At 37.4% G+C, this 25,314-nt stretch overlaps 1 protein-coding gene across 8 annotated transcripts in view; it reads left to right on the top strand.

The window, feature by feature from the left end:
- GPHN (gephyrin) overlaps positions 1 to 25,314 on the top strand; it is a 734,237-nt gene that overhangs the window by 395,263 nt on the left and 313,660 nt on the right. For all 8 annotated transcript variants that reach the window (XM_011949716.1, XM_011949712.1, XM_011949717.1 and 5 more), the window contains one exon: positions 8,481 to 8,575. In XM_011949716.1, coding sequence (XP_011805106.1) covers positions 8,481 to 8,575 — 95 coding nt within the window. The remainder of the gene's footprint in view (positions 1 to 8,480; positions 8,576 to 25,314) is intronic.

The raw sequence follows: 25,314 nt of genomic DNA, 5'->3' as shown, positions 1-25,314 counted from the left end.
AACATAGAACTAGTGTTTCATCTTGGTAAGTGTCAAAATCATAACAGACAGATTGGCTTTAGAAAATAAGTAATAAAGATTGGATAATGACATGGATGAAGCTGGAAGCCATCGTTCTCAGCAAACTAACACAGGCACAGAAAATCAAATACTGCATGTTCTCACTCGTAAGTGGGAGTTGAACAATAAGAACACATGGACACAGGGAGGAAAACAACACACACTGAGGCCTGTCGTGTGGTGAGGGGGAAGGGAAGGGAGAGTATTAGGACAAATTCCTAATGCATGCAGAGCTTCAAACCTAGATGACGGGTTGACAGGTGCAGCAAACCACCATTGCACATGTATACCTATGTAACAAATCTGCACATTCTGCACATGTATACCAGAGCTTAAAGTAAAATTTAAAAAAAATTTAAATGTGTAAAAAAAGATTGGATAATGCTAGAAAAATCCTTATATTTTTGTTAGTTTTTCTTTAAAATGTCTCCCATTGTTAAATATCGCATTATGCTGGAATTCACTGTACCAGTATATTGCATCAATTCTGGTAATCCTGTATTCTATATAATTGGAAGGGATTAACTAATTTATATGCATTCTAAACTTTTTTTATAACATCAATTAGCGTCTAATACATGCCTGATGCATTTTAACTGCTTTTGCCCAGAGCTACAATCTTATTGAAGAGTATCATTCTACTTTCAAAGAAATATTGAAATATAAACCTTGCCCTGTATACCTTCATAATTTACTTTTTGTTTGCCTTTCTACTTATTTACTGTAATACTTCATTTTCCAAACTTTATTTTTGTATTGCTTTCAAATATTATAACTTGCTTAATTTTTGGAAACAGAGAACTGAAAATGGATTAAGTCATATATTTCACCCCCAACTTTTAGCCTAAAATGTATCTTTACCATTATACAATAAAATATATACCTATTTTGATCCTTCAAAAATGAAATTTTCCTGTCTTTAGGAAAATTTAGGAAACTTTAGGAAATTTTCCTGTCAGTAGGAAAATGAAATTTTCCTTTCAGTAGTGTATTCCAGATTTAATTATACTTATCTTAAGAATGCCCTATCCTCCAGGCACGGTGGCTCATGCCTGTAATCCCAGTACTTTGGGAAGATGAGGTGGGTGGATCACCTGAAGTCAGGAGTTTGAGACCAGCTTGGCCAACATGGTGAAATCCCATCTCTACTAAAAGTACAAAATTAGCCTGGCATGGTGGTGCGTGCCTGTAATCCCAGCTACTTGGGAGGCTGAGGTAGGAGAATCACTTGAACCCAGGAGGCAGAGTTGGCAGTAAGCTGAGATCTGGCCACTGCACTCCCTCCAGGCAAAAAGAGCAAAACTTTGCCTCAAAAAAAAAAAAAAAAAAAGAGTGCCCTATCCTAAAACTCCTGGTATATAGGCAAACCCCTTCACTTTGTTACATTTTTATTTAAAAAAGATAGTTGGGCAAGATGGCCAGATAGGAACAGCTCTGACCTGCAACGCCCAGCAAGATCAATGCAGAAGGCAGGTGATTTCTGCATTTCCAACTAGGTATCCGGCTAATACCGTTAGGGCTGGTTAGACAGTGGGTGCAGCCCATGGAGGACGAGCTGAAGCAGGGTGGGGTGTTGCCTCACACAGGAAGTACTAGGGATCACGGATCTCCCTCCCCTCGCCAAGGGAAGCCATGAGGAACTGTGCATTCCGGCCCAGATACTATGCTTTTCCCAGTCTTCACAAATCACAGACCAGGAGATTCCCTAGGGTGCCTACACCACCAGGACCCTGGGTTTCAAGCACAAAACTGGGTGGCCGTTTGGGCAGACACCAAGCTAGCTGCAAGAGTGTTTTTTCATACCCCAGTGGCGCCTGGAATGCCAGTGAGACAAATTGTTAACTCCTCTGGAAAGGGGGCTGAAGCCAGGAAGCCAAGTGGTCTAACACAGCAGATGCCACCCCCACAGAACCCAGCAAGCTAAGATCCACTGGTTTGAAATTCTCACTGCCAGTACAGCAGTCTGAAGTCAAACTGGGACACTCCAGCTTGGTGCAGGGAGGGGCGTCTACCATTACTGAGGCTTGAGTGGGCAGTTTTCCCCTCACAGTGTAAACAAAGCCACTGGAAATTCGGACTGGACAGAGCCCACCACAGCATAGCAAAGCTGCTGTAGCCAGACTGCTTCTCTAGATTCCTCCTTTCTGGGCAGGACATCTCTGAAAGACAAAGAGCCCCAGGCAGGAGCTTATAGATAAAACTCCAATCTCCCTGGGACAGGGCACCTGCGGGAAGGGGCGGATGTGGGTGCAGCTTCAACAGACTTAAACTTAGCTCCTTCCTGCCAGCTCCTAAGAGAGCAGCAGATCTCCCAGCACAGGCTCGAGCTCTGCTAAGGGACAGATTGCCTCCCCAAGTGAGTCCCTGACCCCCATGCCTCCTGAGTAGGAGACACCTCCCAGCAGGGGTTGACAGACATGTCATACAGGAGAGCTCTGGCTGGCATCTGGCGGGTGCCACTCTGGGATGAAGCTTCCAGAGGAAGAAATGGGCAGCAATTTTTGCTATTCTGCAGCCTTTGCTGGTGATACCCATGCAAACAGGGTCTAGAGTGGACCTCCAGCAAACTCCAGCAGACCTGCAGCAGAGGGGCCTGTTAGAAGGAAAACTTAATGAACAGAAAGGAATAGCATCAACATCATGAACAAAAAGGACATACACACAAAAACCCCATCTGAAGGTCACCAACATCAAAGACCAAAGGTAGATAAATCCACGAAGATGACAAAAAACCAGCACAAGAAGGCTGAAAATTCCAAAAACCAGAACACGCCTTCTCTTCCAAAGGATCACAACTTCTTGCCAGCAAGGGAACAAAACTGGAGGGAGAATGAGTTTGACAAATTGACAGAAGTAGACTTCAGAAGGTGGGTAATAAAAAACTCCTCTGAGCTAAAGAAGCATGTTCTAACCCAATGAAAGGAAGCTAAGAACCTTGAAAAAAGGTTAGAGGAATTGGTAACTACAATAACCAGTTTAGAGGAGAACATAAATGACCTGATGTAGCTGAGAAGCACAACACGAAAACTTCATGAAGCATACACAAGTATCAACAGCCAAATCGATCAAGCTGAAGAAAGAATTTCAGAGATTGAAGATCAGCTTAATGAAATAAAGCGTGAAGACAAGATGAGAGAAAAAAAATGAAAAAGAATGAACAAAGCCTCCAAGAAGTTTGGGACTGTGTGAAAAGACCAAACCTACTTTTGATTGGTGTACTTGAAAGTGACAGGGAGAATGGAACCAAGTTGGAAAACACTCTTCAGGATATTATCAAAGAGAACTTCCCCAACCTAGCAAGACAGGCCATCGTTCAAATTCAGGAAATATAAAGAACACCACAAAGATACTCTCTGAGGAGAGCAACCCCAAGACACATAATCATCAGATTCACCAAGGTTGAAATGAAGGAAAATATGGTAAGGGCAGCCAGAGAGAAAGGTTGGGTTACCCACAAAGGGAAGCCCATCAAACTAACAGTGGATCTCTTGGCAGAAACCCTACAAGCCAAAAGAGAGTGGGGGCCAATATTCAGCATTCTTAAGGAAAAGAATTTTCAACTGAGAATTTCATATCTGGCCAAACTAAGCTTCATAAGCAAAGGAGAAATAAAATCCTTTACAGACAAGCAAATGCTGAGTCAATTTGTCACCACCAGGCATGCCTTACAGGAGATCCTGAAGGAAGCAGTAAATATGGGAAGGAACAACTGGTACCAGCCACTGCAAAAACATACCAAATTGTAAAGACCATCGAAACTATGAAGAAACTGCGTCAACTAAGGGACAGAATAACCAGCTAGCATCATAATGACAGGATCAAATTTACACATAACAATATTAACCTTAAATGTAAATGGGCTAAATGCCCCCAATTGAAAGACAGACTGGCAAATTGGATAAAGAGTCAAGACCCATGGGTGTGCTGTGTTCAGGAGACCAATCTCACATGCAAAGACACACATAGGCTCAAAATAAAGGGATGGAGGAATATTTAGCAAGCAAATGGAAAGCAAAAAAAAAGCATGGGTTGCAATCCTAGTCTCTGATAAAACAGACTATAAACTAACAAAGATCAGAAAAGACAAAGAAGGGCATTACATAATGGTAAAGGGATAAATGCAACAAGAAGAGCTAACCTAAATATATATGCACCCAATACAGGAGCCCCCAGATTCATAAATCAAGTTCTTAGAGACCTACAAAGAGACTTAGACTCCCACACAATAATAGTGGGAGACTTTAACACCCCACTGTCAACATTAAACAGATCATTGAGACATAAAATTAACAAGGATATTTAGGACTTAAACTCAGCTCTGTACCAAGCAGACCTAATAGACATCTACAGAACTCTCCATCCAAATCAACAGAATATACATTCTTCTCAGCACCACGTGGCACTTATTCTAAAATTGACAACATAGTTGGAAGTAAAACATTCTTCAGCAAATGCAAAAGAACTGAAATCAAAACAGTCTCTCAGACCACAGTGCAATCAAATTAGAACTCAAGATTAAGAAACTCACTCAAAACCGCACAATTACATGGAAACTGAAAAACCTGCTCCTGAATGACTACTGGGTAAATAACAAATTAAGGTAGAAATAAATAAGTTCTTTGAAACCAGTGAGAACAAAGACACAACATACCAGAATCTCTGGGACACCGCTAAAGCACGGTTTAGAGGAATATGTATAGCACTAAATGCCCACAGGGGAAGGCGGGAAAGATCTAAAAATCAACACCCTAATATCACAATTAAAAGAACTAGAGAAGCAAGAGCATACAAATTCAAAAGGTAGCAGAAGACAAGAAATATCTAAAATCAGAGTAGAAATGAAGGAGATAGAGACACGAAAAACCTTCAAAAAATCAATGAATCCAGGAGCTGGTTTTTTGAAAAATTATCAAAAGATATAGAACACGAGACAGAATAACAAAGAAGAAAAGAGAAAAGAATTGAATAGACACAATACAAAATGATGAACAGGATATCACACTGATCACACCAAAATATAAACTACCATCAGTGAATACTATAAATGCCTCTATGCAAGTAAACTAGAAAATCTAGAAGAAATTGATAAATTCCTGGACACATACACCCTCCTAAGACTAAACCAGGAAGAAATAAATCCCTGAATAGACCAATAATAAGTTCTGAAATTGAGGCAGTAATTAATAGGGTACCCACCAAAAAAAGCCCAGAACCAGACAGATTCACAGCTGAATTCTACCAGAAGTACAAAGAGAAGCTGGTGCCATTCCTTCTGAAACTATTCCAAACAATAGAAAAAGAGGGAATCCTCCTTAACTTATTCTATGAGAACAGCATCATCCTGATACCAAAACCTGACAGAGACACAACAAAAAAAAGAAAATTTCAGGCCAATATCCCCAATGAACATTGATGCGTAAATCCTCAATAAAATACTGGCAAACCAAATCCAGCAGCACATCAAAAAGCTTATCCACCACAATCAAGTTGGCTTCATCCCTGGGATGCAAGCATGGTTCACATATGCAAATCAGTACATGTAATCTATCACATAAACTGAACCAATGACAAAAACCACATAATTATCTCCATAGATACAGGAAAGTCCTCAATAAAATTCAACAGCACTTCATGCTAAAACTCTCAATAAACTAGGTATTGATGGAATGTATCTGAAAATAAGAAGAGCTATTTATGACAAGCCCACAGCCAATATCATACTGAATGGGCAAAAGGTGGAAGTATTCTCTTTGAAAACTGGCACTAGACAAGGATGCCCTCTCTCACCACTCCTATTCAACATAGTATTGAACGTTCTGGCTAGGGCAGTCAGGCAAGTGAAAGAAATAAAGGGCAATCAAATAAGAAGAGAGGACGTCAAATTGTCTCTGTTTGCAGATGACATGATTGTATATTTAGAAAACCCCATTGTCTCAGCCCAAAATCTCCTTAAGCTGATAAGAAATTTCAGCAGTCTCAGGCTATAAAATCAGTGCACAAAAATCACAAGAAATCTTATACACCAATAATACAGCAACAGAGAGCCAAATCATGAGTGAACTCCCATTCACAATTACTACAAAGAGAGTAAAATACCTAGGAAGACAACTAACAAGGGATGTGAAGGACCTCTTCAAGGAGAAGTACAAACCACTGCTCAAGGAAATAAGAGAGGACACAAACAAATGGGAAAACATTCCATGCTCATGGATAGGAAGAATCAATATTGTGAAAATGTCCATACTGCCCAAAGGAATTTATAGATTCAATGCTATCCCCATCAAGTTGCCACTGATTTTCTTCCCAGAATTAGAAAAAACTACTTTACTATGGAACCAAAAAGAGCTCGTATACCCGAGACAATCCGAAGAAAAAAGAACAAAGCTGGAGGCATCACGCTACCTGACTTCAAACTATGCTACAAGACTACAGTAACCAACACAGCATGGTACTTGTACCAAAACAGATACATAGACCAAGGAACAGAACAGAGGCCTCAGAAATAACACCACACATTTACAACCATTTTATCTTTGATAAAAACAAGCAATGGGGAAAGAATTTTCTATTTAATAAGTGGTGTTGGGACTACTGGCTAGCCACATGCAGAAAACTGAAACTGGATCCCTTCCTTACACCTTATACAAAATTTAACTCAAGAGGGATTAAAGACTTACATATAAGACCTAAAACCATAAAAACCCTAGAAGAAAACATAGGCAATACTATTCAAGACATAGGCATGGGCAAAAATTTCATAACTAGAACACAAAAAACAATCACAACAAAAGCCAAAATTGACAAACGGGATCTAATTAAACTAAAGAGCTTCTGCACAGCAAAAGAAACCATCATCAGAGTCAACGGACAACCTACAGGATGGGAGAAAAATTTTGCAATCTGTCTATCTGACAAAGGGCTAATATCCAGAATCTACAAAGAACTTAAACAAATTTACAAGAAAAAAACAACACCATCAAAAAGTGGGCAAAGGATATGAACAGACACTTCTCAAAACAAAGATATTTATGCAGCCAACAAACGTATATAAAAAAGCTAATGGTCACTGGTCGTTAGAAAAATGCAAGTCAGAAACCACAATGAGATACCATCTCATGCCAGTTAGAATGGCGATCATTAAAATGTCAGGAAACAATAGATGCTGGAAAGGATGTGGAAAAATAGGAATGCTTTTATACTGTTTTTATACTTTTATACTGTTGAATTAATTTACACAATGGTGTAAATTACCATTGTGTAAATTAATTCAACAATTGTGGAAGATAGTGTAGCAATTTCTCAAGGATCTAGAACCAGAAATACCATTTGAACCATTACTGGATATGTACCCAAAAGATTATATATCATTCTACTCTAAAGACACATGCACACATATGTTTATTGCAGCAATATTCACAATAGTGAAGACTTGGAACCAACCTAAATGCCCGTCATTATAGACTAAAAAAAATTTGGCACTTATACGCCATGGAATGCTATGCAGTCATAAAAAAGGATGAGTTTATGTCTTTCACAGGGACATAGATGAAGCTGGAAACCATGATTCTCAGCAAACGAACACAGGAACAGAAAACAAAACACTGCATGTTCTCACTCATAAGTGGGATTTGAACAATGAGAACACATGGACACACGGAGGGGAACATCACACACCAGGGCCTGTCAGGGGGTGGAGGGTTAAGGGAGAGATGGCATTAGGAGAAATACCTAATATAGATGGGTTGATGGGTGCAGCAAACCACCATGCCACGTGTATACCTAGGTTAACAAACCTGCACATTCTGCACATGTACCCCAGAGCTTAAAGTATAATTTTTTTAAAAAGTGGAGAAATCTGAAAAAAAAAAAAGACAGTTAATTTATATTAAAGATTTCGAAGATGTAAATGTAGAATTTTTCCTCTAACCAGTACATGGGGAAGGTTGACATGATGACTTCTTGAGATCTTTTTAATCATATTATAAAAGCATAGAGCTAGGAGAGATACGGATTATCTCAGGTTTTCAGGGACTAAGTATTTCAAGAGTAATAGACAAAGGAAAATACCCAGATTACTTACACAGTGAAAAATCTACTAATTTGTTATAGCCATCTGAAGCTTCATTTTTAGAATTTAAGTTATTAGTGAGATGAGATTTCTATCAAATACTTCTGAGCTATAAGCAATATGAAAGGACTGCTTAAAATATAAAAATCTTCTTTATTTTCTTGATCCTCAGCTTTTATTCAGTGGTCCTTGCGAATTGAGTCTGGATGCCTCAGAAAGATAAATGTTTCAGAAACTAAAAGTATGGTTGTTGAAAGCCTGGTTTATAATCATTTTTAAGTGGGTTTTACTAGTCTGCTTCATTCTTTTTTGGCTTATTTCACTCAGTCTGCTATTTAATCTTTAATTACAGGCCACAAAAGAAGTAATAGAACGGGAAGCACCAGGGATGGCCCTGGCAATGCTGATGGGATCACTTAATGTTACACCTCTGGGCATGCTCTCTAGGTAAGAAAGTCACCAACATGTTGCAGAGAAAGTTAATTCCATACCACTAATCAATACACTATATTGATAAACCTAAGAAACTTTAGTCCTAACACTTAAGTGTGCCCCTTTTTTTTCCAGGGTTAAGAGCTTTAGTATTCTGTAGCCACAATTTTCCCACTTCACTTCTTTTTGTTGTTGTTGTTGTTTTGGTTTTTGGTTTTGTTTTTTTTTTTTTTCTGCCTGTTAAGTTAAACTTTCAGAGACTGTTATATTACTACTGGTAGAAGTTATCAATTCCTAACCCAGAGAATCCAGTTTATTACTATGTAAAGTTACTGTTTTCTGTGATTGTGTATAATCATCAGTTGATATCCATTAATTGTAGGTAAATACTAATTTAATAAAACTAAACTGCCAAGTTTATTAAAGTAACTTGTTCTCACAAGTTAGGAGCTTATATTCCAATTTATAAATAGGCATGTTGATGTGTTGTTGTGAAAAAAAAAGCTCAATTCATATTGTTAATCTTTTAACACTTGGCAACTGGGTATATTTAAATTATTATATTACATTAATGATATACTATTATTATATTAAATTAGTCTACCTAAAACTATGCCTTTGTTGACACAGATGTTGATATCCATCCTCAATTTAATGGTAATTATTTGCCACTATTTTAGCAACTCTTAGGTTTAAATCCCCTAAATGAGGACAATTACATCACTTAAGTTAGAAATGTCAACTTAGAATCTGTTGATTTAATGAGCATTAATTAATAGTTGATCTCAGAGCAACCTAAAAATATAGAGCAACTGTATAGTTTCAGGGTTTCATAATTGATAGCCATTTATGTATCCTGTGTGCAGTATGAATATAAAATTAAATGTGTCCATTGACTAGTATGGAATATGAGTTGTAATGTTCTTTCTGTTACATAGACAGTATATATCCCATCAGTGGCAGCCACTTGAAGCACAGATACAGAAGATTATGAGTGGGTCATTAGTTACTATATTCTCTTTGCTGTCACGTGTACTATAACATTTAATTTTAGTAAAAGCAAATAAAGAATTAAGGTACCATGATAGAGACTAAAGCTAAAGTTTGTGCTGGCCTTTAAGGAACACCAGTTGATTCTTTCATAGTGTTCCTTTTTTAACCATTACTTATATTACCTACACCAATGAGTTCAGGGGATCCTGTTTTTCCTGTGGAATTAAGTGGTTTTCAAACATAAAAGAACTCTTTCTTTATGCAAGCAATAACATCAAGAAAGAATTAAACTTCATTCTCTTGCTAATTCTTTTGTAATAAAATTTTAATTTGGTAAACATAGTAATATGCTTATTTGCCAAGTCCCATATTAAGCATTAGGGATTCTAAGATTAGAAAGAAAAATAAGAAATGGTCCTCCCCTTAAGGATCCCACAGTTTAAATGGAGAAATTACTCTTTGCAACTGTTAAGATAATTCTTCAAATTAAATATAGCTTTCTTGATCCAGTATAGAAATATCACTTTTTGTTATATTGAAAGGTTTTTCTGAATTAATTTTTTTTCTCCCTTTTGTATCCTCATAATTACCAAGCACTGGACTGCTGAGTGAGTGGAAAATTAATTAGCAGGAGCTGATTCTAATTACTTTGGAATAAGTTGTTCATCTTTATCCTGAAAGCTTTGAAAATTAATACATATAAACAGCATGGGCACACCTTCTGGCTTTTCTGTCTGTGCATTGCTGATTTAACTGAGAATATATTTACAAACTTTGAAACAGACATAGTAGTTTACATTAGTTATAGAAAAGGGGATATTTCCCTGCATGTTCATTTTTTGTGCTTCTCAAAGCCATTTTTAAAATCATTATTTTTATAATAGCCATGATTAGATTGGTGCTTCCTTTCTACAGCCTTTCTATTCTGTATGCACTTTTGGCTTTCTACATGTTTCTGCTATGGAACATGTCATAGTATATTTTAATTAATTATTTGCTTGTCTGTATCACCTAGTTAGTAGAAACTTCTTAAAGACAGGAGCTTTATCTTATTCTTTTTTACCTAAAACAAATTCTGACACATAGTAAGTACTGGAAAAATGTTTATTGTTGTGGTTACTATGGATAAATCAGTGTTTTACCATAGTTCTATAGCATGTTTTTTTCAGGTAAATTAATGCATCAAGTTGGTGCCTTACTTTCCTATTTTTATGTCTAGAGCGCAGCATTAAATAAAAATAAATGTTTAAATCATTGCATATGTTTGAAATGGTTTCCTACTATTTGGACAACTTAATATCCTCCAAATTTTTTATATAAGTAAGTTGGGAGATATTACGAAGTAATGGTTAAGAGCCTCATCTCCGAAGACAGATTGCTTGTGTTCTACTATGTTAATGCCTTTTTTGTTTTCGTTTTCTCATCTATATAATAAGGATGTTAATAGTACCATATTTCTTGGATAAAGTGAATTAATCTATGTAAAGCACTTAGAAAACTGACTCATAGTAACTGTTAAGTGATGATCATGGTTGTTGTTGTTTGAGTTTTTGTTTTTAGAGCAGGTCTATTGGTGAAACCTTTTCTTAGCTTTTCTTCATTAGGAAATGTCTTTATCTCCATATTACTCCTGAAGGATATTTTCACTAGATACAGAAATCTGGGTTGACTGTTCTTTTATTTCAGCATTTAAAAAAAAGTAAAATAAAATATTATTCCACTATCTTTTGCTCCATGGTTCCTGAAAAGAAATGAGCAATCAATTCAAATTGCTATTTCCTTATGTGTAATGGCAAATTTCTCTGGCTGCTTGGAATATATTTTTTCTTCAGCTTTAGTTGCAGCAATTTGATTATGATGTATCTGGGTGTGGTTTTCTTTTAGATTATCCTTCTGGGTCCAGTGAACTTTATGATTCTGTAAATTTATGTCTTTTACCAAATTTGGGATATTTACTTTTTTTTTTTTTGCTGCTTCTATAACATGAATTTTAGATTTTTTGGTAATGTCTCACAAATCCCTGAGACTCTGTTAATTTTTAAAATCTTTTTTACTGTGTATTAATTTTAGGTTATTTCTATGATCTATCTTCAAATTCGCTGACTTTTGCCCTCTTTCATCTTCATTCTGCCTTTGAACATATCTAGTGGCTTTTATTTCGGATATATTTTCAGTTCTAAATTCTCCATTTGGTTTTTTTGTTAATGGTTTCCAATTTCTCTGCTAAGAACTTGTATTTTTACATTTATTTCAAAATTATTGCCCTTTATGTCATGGAGAATAGTTATAATAACTGCTTAAAATTATTCTTCTGACAATTTCAGTATCTGGCTTACCTTGGAGTTGACATTAGTTGATTTCTTTTCCAATGAGAACTGGTCAAATTTTCCTTGTTCTGTGTTGAGAAATTTTGGATTGTATCCTGGACATTCTGAACACTACATTGTAAGTAAATTATTTAACTCCTGTTAAAATCCTCTGGGGAATTTTAATTAGTTAGTTTTAGCAATTGATCTGATTGGGTTCAGATTGTAAATTCTGTCTCACTTTCTGTGGGTAGTGGCTCAGCCTTTGCTATACTGTTAGTGTCTGCCCAGTACATGAACCATTTACGAGTTAGTTTGAGACTTGGGCAGCAGTATATACTATGTTTATGTTTTAAAAGCTTTTCTTGTACTTCTTTTATACTGTCCCAAGTATTCACAGCTCAGGGGTGACCCTGGAACTTGGGTCAGTTCACATACAAAATTAGAGAATCCACCTTCTTTAGCTCTCTTCTTTCCAAGAATTTCCCCCCCACTCTCCAGCTTCCAGGGGGCCCCATTTCCAGTTACTCTGACCAGAAGAGGTTTCTTAGAGTATTAACTCCCTTTGCAATTATGTAGTTGTACACATCTGACCTTTGGGACAAAGAACAAAAGAAAAGAAAAAAGAGAGAAAGAGATTCCTCTTACCTCAGTTCTTTAGACAATATCGGCTCTTTTTTTTTGTTTCCATTAGCCAAAGAGGTAGGTAGGTCTTCTCTCTGGGCTTCGGGTGCTAACACTGTCATCATATAGTATTGCAGCTCCACAGTTAGGCCTAGCCCCATTAAGAGCTGTTATTCAAGCTCTGACTTCAGTCCCAAATGTGCCTGCTATTATTTTACATTCAGTGTCATCAGGTAATCACTGTGTACTCTGTAAACAATCAGTAGGAGAGAGAAGCTATGGCTACTTTCTCCATCTTGGCTGACACCAAAGAACAAGTGTTGTAACTTTAATATCAGATCTCTGACTTCATATTTACTAGCATTTACTAGTAGTGTTACCTTGTTACTTTACAAGGTTTAGCACATCTTGTTCCAGTAGTTAAGTACCCACAAAATAGTAGCATTTAATCTCCCTAAATTTATGATTTATTCCCTACTTGTTTTTTTTTAAAAGATCAAATACTCTTTTTTCCCCCTAAATTTCATTAAAAATAACAGATCAACCACTGTGGTTACACACTGAAGAATGATTTGTCATGAATTTTATTCTCAGTTTTGTCATTAATTTGATTTATGATCTCTACTTAGTTTTATAGGGATAATACATAGCTCATAGAAATGTTATGAGGTCCTTTAAAGATTTACTCACACGTGTGTGTGTGTGTGTGTGTGTGTGTGTGTAAAATAAGAAATATCTAATTCATAGAAAGAGAAATTGATTACCAGTTTTCCATTTTAGTATAAAGAGATTTACCATTGTAATCTTCAATGACTCATCTTTCAATTCTGTAACTGTAATAAACACATGCACAGATTTTAGGGAGGAGATAACATTTTCCATTTGCTGCCAAAAATGGTTTTATAACTAATATTGGTTAAAAGAAAAATTTCAGGAAATAAAAACACAACACTTATTTTTTATAGGCATGAATCAAATTATTCTTAGTATTATTTAGATAATATTAAAGTAACATGGGTCATTTAAAGTAACAGTACAGTCATCTTGAAGAGTTTCTATTTTTTTAACCCACACCAAATATACTTAGCTTATAAAAGTCTATAGGGGAGCAGAAGATGGCAGAGTAGTATATATCAGGAATCTGTTTCTCCATCTGGACAACCATTGAACTGGCAGGATCTCTCTGATATAACTATTTTGGAACTTTATAGTCTACTCAAAGGCTTACAGCTTACTGGAAAAGGCTTGACTAGTAGATTGTGGTTAATCTGGGTCAGTTTTAACCTAGTGTGCTACTACCCAACCATTTTCCAGTGCTCCAGCTAGCAGGTACTAGAGTTTATAGGACAACTTGTGGAAGACAGAATGGGCAATTAAGGACCTTATCCTCCAAATACTGGGGATCCAGGTTCTGTTTGTGGATTACTGCTTTGGGTTGTAGAAGTGTAGAGGCAAAGACAGGATGCCATTGTTGCAACCCACACTGGCTGAAGTATCTTCAAGGGATTTATAAGGACAGTACCTACATTTTCCCCTACATTTTTCTTCTTCTCTTTTGGGACCCAGAAATTATAGGATTAAAACATTCAAAAGCAGCTACATATATAGGGGAATTTAGAAAGTCACTATGCATGCCCAGAGGAAAAGGCAGGCTGAGAGAAAGAGAAAGGCCTTAAGTTTATACCTCAGGCTTATCTCTTACACAGAACACCTTATAACAATTAAAAAAAAAAAAAAAGCAAACCGTAGGGAAGGGAGATAAATGGATTTCCAGAATACTGTATTATAAGATTCAAATATTCAGAGTTCAAAAAAAAATGACAAAGCAAAGAAAAAGTATGATCGATTCAAATGAAAACATAAATTGACAAAAATCCATGAGGAAGATGAAATGGTGAACTTACTAGACAAAGGCTTTAAAACAACTGTCTTAAAGATTCTCACAGAACTAAAGGAAGATATTGACAATGCCAAGATAATGATGTGTGAGCAAAAGTAAATATCAATAAATGTATTTAAAAAACATAAAAAGTAGGCCGGGCGCGGTGGCTCAAGCCTGTAATCCCAGCACTTTGGGAGGCCGAGACGGGCGGATCACGAGGTCAGGAGATCGAGACCATCCTGGCTAACACGGTGAAACCCCGTCTCTACTAAAAATACAAAAACTAGCCGGGCGAGGTGGCGGGCGCCTGTAGTCCCAGCTACTCGGGAGGCTGAGGCAGGAGAATGGCGTAAACCCGGGAGGCGGAGCTTGCAGTGAGCTGAGATCTGGCCACTGCACTCCAGTCCGGGCGACAGAGCGATACTCTGCCTCAAAAAAAAAAAAACAAAAACAAAAACAAAAAAAAACATAAAAAGTAGTCAATCAGGCAGCTGAGGCAGGAGAATGGCGTAAACCCGGGAGGCGGAGCTTGCAGTGAGCTGAGATCTGGCCACTGCACTCCAGTCCGGGCGACAGAGCAATACTCTGCCTCAAAAAAAAAAAAACAAAAACAAAAACAAAAAAAAACATAAAAAGTAGTCAATCAGGCAGCTAAAATGACTTCTTAGTTTAATATCATCTTTTAAGGCAATGATGGCACCATCTATAATCAGGCTTCTCTCCACTGTATGCAGGAGGAAGTGGCCACTATTAACAGCCCTCCCTTTTGTAGCGTTAGACAGCAACAGGCCACCCTGAGATTATTTACAGAGGACAGCTATAAAAACACTTATATATATATTCAGTCCAGGCTAGAAAATACTTTTTCCCCATGAGTGTGAAGATTCATATTGTATGCTAGTAAATCTCTCTGCACGTGTTCATCATGACAATGTACTCAGGAGTTCTAAGTCATGATGAGCATCCTGCAACAGAGACAAAATAAAGAAGATAAAAAAGAATAATGAAGAAATGATTTGACAAGTACAATTGCTGAAAAAAATCATAAAAAGCAGTTTTCAGCAGGCAGAAAAATGAATCAGCAAACTTAAAGACATAACACTTGAAATTAACAAATCTGAGGAACAGAAACAAAAAAGATGGAAGAAAACTGAACAGAGCCTAACAGACCTATGGAACACCATTAAGCAGACCAGCATACACATGGGAATTCAAGATGGATGAGTGAGGGAGAAAGGGGCTTACCAGAGCAGACTCATGAACACTAATAAGCGTGGGAAACTGTCAGGTAGCAAATCTAAACTATAATTGACAAATTGCTAGAGGTTCAGTGCAGACAACTATGAGAGTTAAAAACTTCAGGGAAACTCAGTTACAGGGGAGCCACTATCTTTTGTGAAAACTCAATGGAACCTAAGGGACCTGTGGAATAAGTCCTTCAGAACAACCAGGTTCTCACAGTAAATATTAGAGGAAAATTCCCTCACGTTTCAGCAGGGAAGGGGAAAGGGAACTATTGTGAAACACACCAGAGCACTCTGTTCTTCTTAATAAACCCTAACCCCAGGAGAAACTACTTAACCTGAGCCTACCCTCCTGGAGTATAATCAAATACTAACTTACCTAGAGGAAGGGAAATACCCAAATTCAGCTCACTCTAGCCGTCATCTCCCATTTAACAGGGGAGGAAAAATTGAGAAAAACTCATGAAGCTCACTAAAAGGCTCACTAAAAGACTGAGACCTGGCCGGGCACGGTTGCTCACACCTATAATCCCAGTACTTTGGGAGGCCAAGGCGAGTGGATCATGAAGTCAGGAGATCGAGACCATTCTGCCTAACACAGTGAAACCTCGTCTCTACTAAAAATACAAAAAATTAGCCGGGCATGGTGCCACATGTCTATAGTCCCAGCTGAGGCAGGAGAATCGCACCTGGGAGGTGGAGGTTGCAGTGAGCCAAGATCGAACCACTGCACTCCAGCCTGGCGACAGAGCAAGACTCCATCTCAAAATATAAAAAGACCAAGACTTAACCATAGGACTATAGAATACTTCTCCACCCCCACACATCCCCACCACATTGGACTAGAGGCCTGTCTATAGCAGTTCCTTTTACCTGGAATGTTTGGCTATGAAGAAAAATTACAAGGCATATCAAATGGGAAAAAAAATACAATTTGAAGAGACAAAGCAAGCATCAGAAGTAGACATGGCAGGAATGCTGGAATTATCAGACTGGGAATTTAAAAATCATTGCGATTAATATGCTAAGTGCTCCAGTGGATGAAGTAGGTACCATGCAAGAACAGATGGGTACCGTAAGCAAAGAGATGAAACTACTAAGAATCCAAAATAAATGCTAGAGATCAAAAACACTGTAACAGACATAAACAGTGCCTTTGATGGGCTTATTAGTAGAATGAACACAGCTGAGGAAAAAAAAAACTGAGCATGATGATCTCTCACTACATACCTCCAAAACTGAAAAGCAAAGAGAACAAGGGCTGAGAAACAAAACAAAACAAAAAAACAGAACAGAATATCAAAGAATTTTGAGACAACTCTAAAAGGTAAAACACCTACATAATGTGAATACCCAAAAGAGAAGAAAGAGAGAAACAGAAGAAATATTTGCAGCAATGACCATGAATTTCCCCAAATTAATGTCAGATGCCACAAAAGCAACTATACCTAGACATACCATATTCAAACTAGAGAAAATCAAAAATAAAGAAAAAATCATGATAAAGTCCAGACGGGAAAAAAAACTCCATATCTATAGAGGAAGAAAGATAAGAACTACATTCAACTTGTCCTCAGACGTGCATTTAAAAAATCAGTCTATGATTTGGGGCATACAATATGTAAAGACGTAATTTACGACATCAGTAACTGAAAGGGGTGAGGATAGAGCAGTATAAGAGAATTTTTGTATGCTATTGAAGTTAAGCTGGTATAAATTCAAAATATTACTTTAGGATGTTAAATGTAATCTTCATAGTGGCCATAAGGAAAATAGATACAGGATGTACACACACAAAAAAAAATGAGAGGGAATTAAAATATTTCACTAAAAAATTTAAGAACAAATGAAGACAGTAATGCAGGAAATGAGGAGTTAAAAAGCTATAAGGCATATGGAAAACTCTTAACAAAATGGTAGAATTCACTTTTTGTCAATAATTAAGTGTAAATGGACTAAACTTTCCAATCAAAGAGACAGAGATTAATAGACTGGATAGGAAGGCATGATCCAGCTATATGCTGTCTACATGAGACTCATTTTAGATCCAAAGACATAAATAAGTTGAAAATGAAAGGATAGAAGAAGATAGGCAAATAGTAACCAAAAGCAAACCATGATGGCTATAATATCAAATAAATTTTAAATCAAAAATGTTTATCTTAAATCCAAAAAGTTTACAAGAGACAAAGGATATATGTTACTAGAAGGTTTAATTCTGCACAGTAATATTATACTTATAAACATTTATGCACTTAATAGACTATCAAAATAGAGGAAGCAAAAATGAACAGAATTGAAGGGGAAAATAGACAGCTATGCAAGAATAGTTGAGGAATTCAATACCCCACATTCAGTGATGGATAGAACAGCCACCCAAAAGGTAAGTAAAAAAATGTAAGAACTTGAACAACACAATAAACCAACTAGATGCAACCCACATATATAAAACACTTTACCCAACACCAGTAGCATACATCTTCTGAAGTACACATGGGACATTCTCCAAGATAGAGCATGTTAGACCACAAAGTAAGTTTCATTAGATTTTTTAAAATAGATGCCATAAAAAGTGTATTGCAAAACAGTATATTCTTCAAAGCATATTCTCCAAAAAGAGAATGAAGTTTGAAATCAATAACAGAAGGAAAACTGGAAAATTTACAAATATATGAAAATTAAACACACTCAAACAACCAATAAGTTAAAGAAGAAATCATAAGGGAAATTAGAAAATATTTAAAAATGAATTAAAACAGAAATGCAACATACCAAAACTTAATAGTATGCAGAAAAAGCAGTACTGATATTGCTGTAAACATTAAAAAAAATTACATTTTTTTGAATCTCATAACAGCAGTCTCATTTTATAACTTTATAAGTTAAGAAATTAGAAAAAGAATAACAATCTAAACCCAAAGCTAGCAGAAAGAAGGAAATAATAAAAATTAGAGCAGAGATAAATGAAATACAAAATCAAAAAACAATAGAGGAAAATCAACTAAGCCAAAGTTGGTTCTTCGAAAAGATCAACAAAAATCACAAAATATTAGCTAGATGGACTAAGGAAAAAAAGAACTCAAATTACTAAAATCGTTAATGAAAATGGAGTCATTAGTACCAATTCCACAGAAATAAAAAGGACTAGAAGAGTTTAGCATAACAACTATATGCCAATAAGTTGAATACCCAGATGAAGTGGACAAACTTTCTTAGAGACACAAAACCTACCGAGACTGAATCACAAAGAAATAGAAAATCTGAATAGACCTATACCTAGGAAGGAGATTGACTCAGAAATTAATAGCCTCTCAGCTGGGTGTGGTGGCTCACGCCTGTAATCCCAACACTTTGGGAGGCCAAAGCGGGTGGATCACTTGAGCACAGCAAGAGCAGCCTGGGCAATATGGCAAAACACTATTGCTACTAAAAAAATCAAAAAATTAGCCAGGTGTGGTGGCACACACCTGTAGTCCCAGCTACTCGGGGATCTGAGGCAGGAGTATCACTTGAGCCCAGGAGGCCACACAGTGAGCCCTGATTGTGCACACTGCACTCCAGCCTGGGCAACAGAGTGAGACCCTGTCTCAAAAAAGAAAAAAAACCTTTCTGTTTACAAAATACCTGGACCAGTTGGCTTCACTGATGAATTCTACCAGATATTTAAAGAACAACTGACACTGGTTATTTCCAAAATCTTTCCAAAAAATTGAAGAGAAGACAACACTTCCTAACTCATTTTACGAAAGGCAGCATTGGACTCATACCAAAGACAGGAAAAACAAAACAAAACTGCAGGCCAATTTCCCTTAATGAATGTTGGTGCTAAAAACAAAAACAAAACAAAACAAAACAAAACAAAAAAACAAAAAAAACAGCAAACTGATTGCAGCAGTATATTAAAAAGAATTACACAACATGACCCTAGAATATAAGGATTGTTCAACATATGAAAATAAATCATTGATTGTAATATACCACAGTAGCAGAATGGAGGGGGAAAAAAAACTCGTGATCATTTGATGATGGGTTTTCAGCATCAATGGATGCCAAAAAAACCATTTGGAAAAATTACAAGTTTCATGTTAAAAACACTCAGCAAACTAGGAAAAGAAGGAAACTACCTTAATGTGATAAAGGCCTTATGTGAAAAACCCACAGCTTACATCATATTCAGTGGTGAAAGACTGAAAGCTTTTCCTTTAAAATCAGGAACAAAATGGGGATGCCCACTTTTTCCACTTCCATTCAACATAGTATCAGAACTTCTAGCCAGAACAATTAGGCAATATAAAGAAGTGAAAGGTATCCAAATTAGAAAGGAAGAAGTAAACCTATCTTTTTTTTGACATGATTATATATGTAGAAAACCCAAGATGCCACACACAAAACCATTAGAACTAATAAATGAAGTCAGCAAAGTTGCAGAATACAAAATCAGGCTGCAAAAATCAGTTGTATTTTTATACAATGACAATGAATGATCCAAAATAAAATCAAGAAAATAGAATAGAATCAAGAGCCCAGAAATAAGCCCTTGCATATAAGATGCAATAATTTTCAACAAGGGTGTCAATTCAATGGAGAGAGAACAGTCTTTTCAACGAATGGTGTTGGGAAAATTGGATATCCACTTGCAAAAGAATGAAGTCAGACCTCTGCCTACTGAATATAAAAATTAATTCAAAATGGATCAAAGACCTATACACAGGAGCTAAAACCATAAAACTCTTAGAAAAAAAAATAGGGGGACAGCTTCATGACATTAGATTTGGCAGTCATTTCTTGGGTATGACACCAAAAGCATAGGCAGCAAACAAAAAACTAGATAATTTGGACTTTATCGATGTTGAAAATCTTTGTACATTGAACAAAGTAAAAGGACAACCCATAGAATCAAAAAAATATTCACAATCACATATCTGGCTAGGTATTAACATTCAATATACATATATTTTTAAATTCCTACAATTCAACAAAGAAAATGCGATTTAAAAACAGGCAGAAGACTCAAATAGATATTTCTCCAAAGAAGATACACAAATGACTGACAAGCACATGAAAAGATCCTCAGCATCAATAGTCATTAGGGAAATGCAAGTTAGAACGACAGTGATATACAACTTCACACCTATTAGGTTGGCTATTATCAAAACAATAATAAATAAGTGGTGGCAGAATGTTTAGAAACATCGTGCATTGCTGGTGACGATGTAAAATGGTGCAACTGCTGTGGGAAACTATGGCATATCCTTAAGAAATTAAGCGTAGAATTATATGACCCAGGAACTCCACTTCCAAGTTACATATCCAAAAGAATTGAAAGCAGGGGCTGGGTGTGGTGGCTTACACCTGTAATCCCAACACTTTGGTAGTGTGAGACAAGAGGATCACTTGAGACCAAGAGTTTGAGACTAGCCTGAGCAAAATAGTGAAACCCTGTCTCTACAAAACTTGTTTAAAAAAATTAGCCAGGCCTGGTGACACACACCTATAATCCTAGCTCTTCCGGAAGATGAGGGAGGAGTGTCACTTGAGCCCAGGAGTTCAAGTGAACTGTGATCATGCCACTGCATTCCAGTCTGGGCAACAGAGTGAGACTGTCTCTTAAAGAATTGAAAGCAAGGACTATAATAGATATTTGCAGGCCATAGTCATAACATCATTATTCTCCTTACCCACAAGTTGGAAGCAACCCAGATGTCCATTGATTGATGAATGCATAAACAAAATGGGTTAAAGACGTGCAATGAAATATTATTCAGCCTTAAAAATTATTGATAATTCTAACACTTGCTGCAACATAGATGAACCTTGAAAACATTGTGCTAAGGGAAATAAGCCAGATTGTGTAAGGACAAATGTGTGATTCCACTTACATGAAGTATCTAGAGTAACCAGATGCATAAAGAAAACAGAACAAAGCTTATGAGCGGATAAGGAGAAGAGAATGGAGAGGTTTTGTTTGGGATGATGAAAAAGTTCTGGAGATGGACAGTGGTGATGGTTGCACAATAATGTGAATGTACTTAATGCCACTGAATTGTATACTTAAAATTAGGTAGAATGGTAAAGTTTATGTTATGTGTATCTTACCAGAGTTCTCTTATAGCTACAGGACAGGAAATGCAACATACATAGAATGTACATTCTCTTGAAACATTTCTGCAATGTTTCAGGCCCAACTTCCAGACTCCAGTATGACCAGAGGTATACTGGGTTTCAAAAGACAAATGACACAGATGGTGTGAGTACCACCTCAACACAGGAGAGCTGCCACCTTTCTCCTCCTCTCACTCAGCTTTTATATTTCCCTGAATATGATAGCTTCGTAAGAGATTTGTGATAGCTGGATCTTATTCGTTATAATTCATAAAATAAACAATGTGAATAACACAGTTCAGGTTCCTCAGGTTATCTTCAGATCTTGACAAAGAGCCTAACAACTGTGGGATAGCTTTAGTTCAATACATAGATAATAGCATTTCGATTACAGAATCAGTTCAGGGCATTTTTTGAGTAAACAATTTTGACCCAGAGTTAACTCTTTAGCTGTCTTTAGCTCTGGAGGGAAGTTTGAATTCAGTTGTTATCCCCTCCATGTCATAACCACATGATGACTTAGATTTGCCTAAATGTGGAGGCTAACAAACATCAAGCAAAGGAGAATTCAATTTAAAGTGACTCTGGGTGTTGAAGCAGTGGAAAGAAGTAAATCCTTTCTGGAAGAATTCTACTTAACCACGTCCTTAAATATTTCTCAGAGATAAAGTTCTAAGGGAATTAGCATGTCATGGGGTCGGGGAGGTAGGGGAAGGTGGCAAAACACACAGGAATTAAGGCAACAGATTATAGCTGGACTCTGAAAGACTTAAAATCTCGATATTATCAAATAGTATTAAAAATAAATGTAAGATATTTAAAGAGCTAAACAATCAGCTTAAAAATTACATTGAGGAACAAATCAATTTGAAAAAGAACTAAACTTTTATTTACATATGCAAAATATAATAATGAAAATTTTAAAACTTAATGGATAGATTCAACTACAGATTATAAACAAGTCAAGAGAGAATTAGGAAGCTTGGTGAAACTATTGGAAGAAACCATCCAGAATTCAGCTCAGATTGACAAAGAAACAGAAAAAAAAGAGAAGTTAAAAAACATGGAGTAGATCCTGAGCAAGATGGCCGAATAGGAACAGCTCCAGCCTCCAGCTCCCAGCGCGGGCAACACAGAAGACGGGTGATTTCTGCATTTTCAACTGAAGTACCGGGTTCATCTCACTGGGAAGTGCCAGACAATCAGTGCTGCTCAGCTGTTGCAGCCCAACCAGCTAGAGCGGAAGCAGGGTGAGTGAGGCATTGCCTCACCTGGGAAGCGTAAGGGGGAAGGGAATCCCTTTTCCTAGCCAATGGAAACTGAGACACACAACACCTGGAAAATTGGGTAACTCCCACCCTAATACTGCACTTTACCAAGGGTCTTAGCAAACGACACACCAGGAGATTATATGCCACACCTGGCCCAGAGGGTCCCATGCCCACGGAGCCTCCCTCATTGCTAGCTAGCACAGCAGTCTGAGATCTAACTCCAAGGTGGCAGTGAGGCTGGGGGAGGGCGCCCGCCATTGCTGAGGCTTAAGTAAGTAAACAAAGCAGCCAGGAAGCTCGAACTGGGTGGACCCCACCTCAGCTCAAGGAGGCTTGCCTGCCTCTGTAGTCTCCACCTCTGGGGACAGGGCACAGCTAAACAAAAAGCAGCAAAAACCTCTGCAGATGTAACTGACCCTGTCTGACAGCTTTGAAGAGAGCAGTGGATCTCCCAGCACTGAGGTTGAGATCTGAAAAAGGACAGACTGCATACTCAAGTGGGTCCCTGACCCTTGAGTAACCTAACTGGGACACATACCCCACTAGGTGCAGACCGACACCTCACACCTCACACGGCTGGGCACACATCTGAAACGAATTTTCTACAGCAAGAATCAGGCAGCAACACTCGCTGTTCAGCAATATTCTATCTTTTGCAGCCTCTGCTGCTGATACCTAGGCAAATAGGGTCTGGCATGGACCTCAAGCAAACTCCAACAGACCTGCAGCTGAGGGTCCTGACTGTTAGAAGGAAAACTAACAGGAAAGACACCCACTCCAAAACCCCATCAGTACGTCACCATCATCAAAGACCAAAGGCAGATAAAACCACAAAGATGGGGAAGAAGCAGGGCAGAAAAGCTGGATATTCAAAAAGCAGAGCGCATCTCCCCCTCCAAAGGAATGCAGCTCATCGCCAGCAACGGATCAAATCTGGATGGAGAATGACTTGGGCGGAAAATGACTTTGACGAATTGAGAGAAGAAGGCTTCAGTCCATCAAACTTCTCAGAGCTAAAGGAAGAACTACATACCCAGCACAAAGAAACTAAAAATCTTGAAAAAAGAATGGAAGAATGGATAACTAGAATAATCAATGCAGAGAAGGCCATAAACATACTGATAGAGATAAAAACCATGACACAAGAATTACGTGACAAATGCACAGGCTTTAGTAACTGACTCGTTCAACTGGAAGAAAGAGTATCAATGATTGAAGATCAAATGAATGAAATGAAGCGAGAAGAGAAGTGTAGAGTAAAAAGAAATGAACAAAGCCTCCAGGAAATACGCTATTATGTGAAAAGACCAAATCTACGTCTGATTGGTGTGCCTGAAAGTGAGGGGGAAAATGGAACCAAGTTGGAAAAGAATCTTCAGGATATCATCCAGGAGAACTTCCCCAACCTAGTAAGGCAGGCCATCATTCAAATTCAAGAAATACAGAGAATGCCACAAAGATACTCCTCGAGAAGAGCAACTCCAACACACATAATTGTCAGATTCACCAAAGTTGAAATGAAGGAAAAAATGTTAAGGGCAGCCAGAGGGAAAGGTCTGGTTACCCACAAAGGGAAGCCCATCAGATTGACAGCAGATCTCTCGGCAGAAACTCTCCAAGCCAGAAGAGAGTGGGGGCCAATATTCAACATTCTTAAAGAAAAGAATTTTCAACCGAGAATTTCATGTCCAGCCAAACTAAGTTTCATAAGTGAAGGAGAAATAAAATCCTTTACAGACAAGCATATGCTTAGAGATTTTGTCACCACCAGGCCTGCCCTACAAGAGACCCTGAAGGAAGCACTAAACATGGAAAGGAACAACTGGTATCAGCTATTGAAAACAACATGCCAAAATGTAAAGTCCATCGATGCTAGGAAGAAACTTCATCAACTAATGAGCAAAATAACCAGCTAATATCACAATGACAGGATCAAGTTCACACGTAACAATATTAACCTTAAATGTAAATGGACTAAATGGTCCAATTAAAAAATACAGACTGGCAAATTGGATAAAGAGTCAAAACCCATCAGTCTGCTGTATTCAGGGAACCCATCTCACATGCAGAGACACACATAGGCTCAAAATAAAGGGATGGAGGAAGATCTAACAACCAAATGGAAAACAAAACAAAAAAAAAGCATGGGTTGCAATCCTAGTCTCTGCTAAAACAGACTTTAAACCATAAAAGATCAAAAGAGACAAAGAAGGCCATTACATAATGGTAAAGGGATCAATTCAACAAGAAGAGCTAACTATCCTAAATATATATGCACCCAATACAGGAGCACCCAGATTCATAAAGCAAGTCCTTAGAGACTTACAAAGAG

The sequence above is a fragment of the Colobus angolensis genome, unplaced genomic scaffold (genome assembly GCF_000951035.1).
Source record: "Colobus angolensis palliatus isolate OR3802 unplaced genomic scaffold, Cang.pa_1.0 Scaffold3, whole genome shotgun sequence".
Taxonomy (NCBI): Eukaryota; Metazoa; Chordata; class Mammalia; order Primates; family Cercopithecidae; genus Colobus; species Colobus angolensis.
This window is presented reverse-complemented; position numbering and strand designations above follow the sequence as displayed.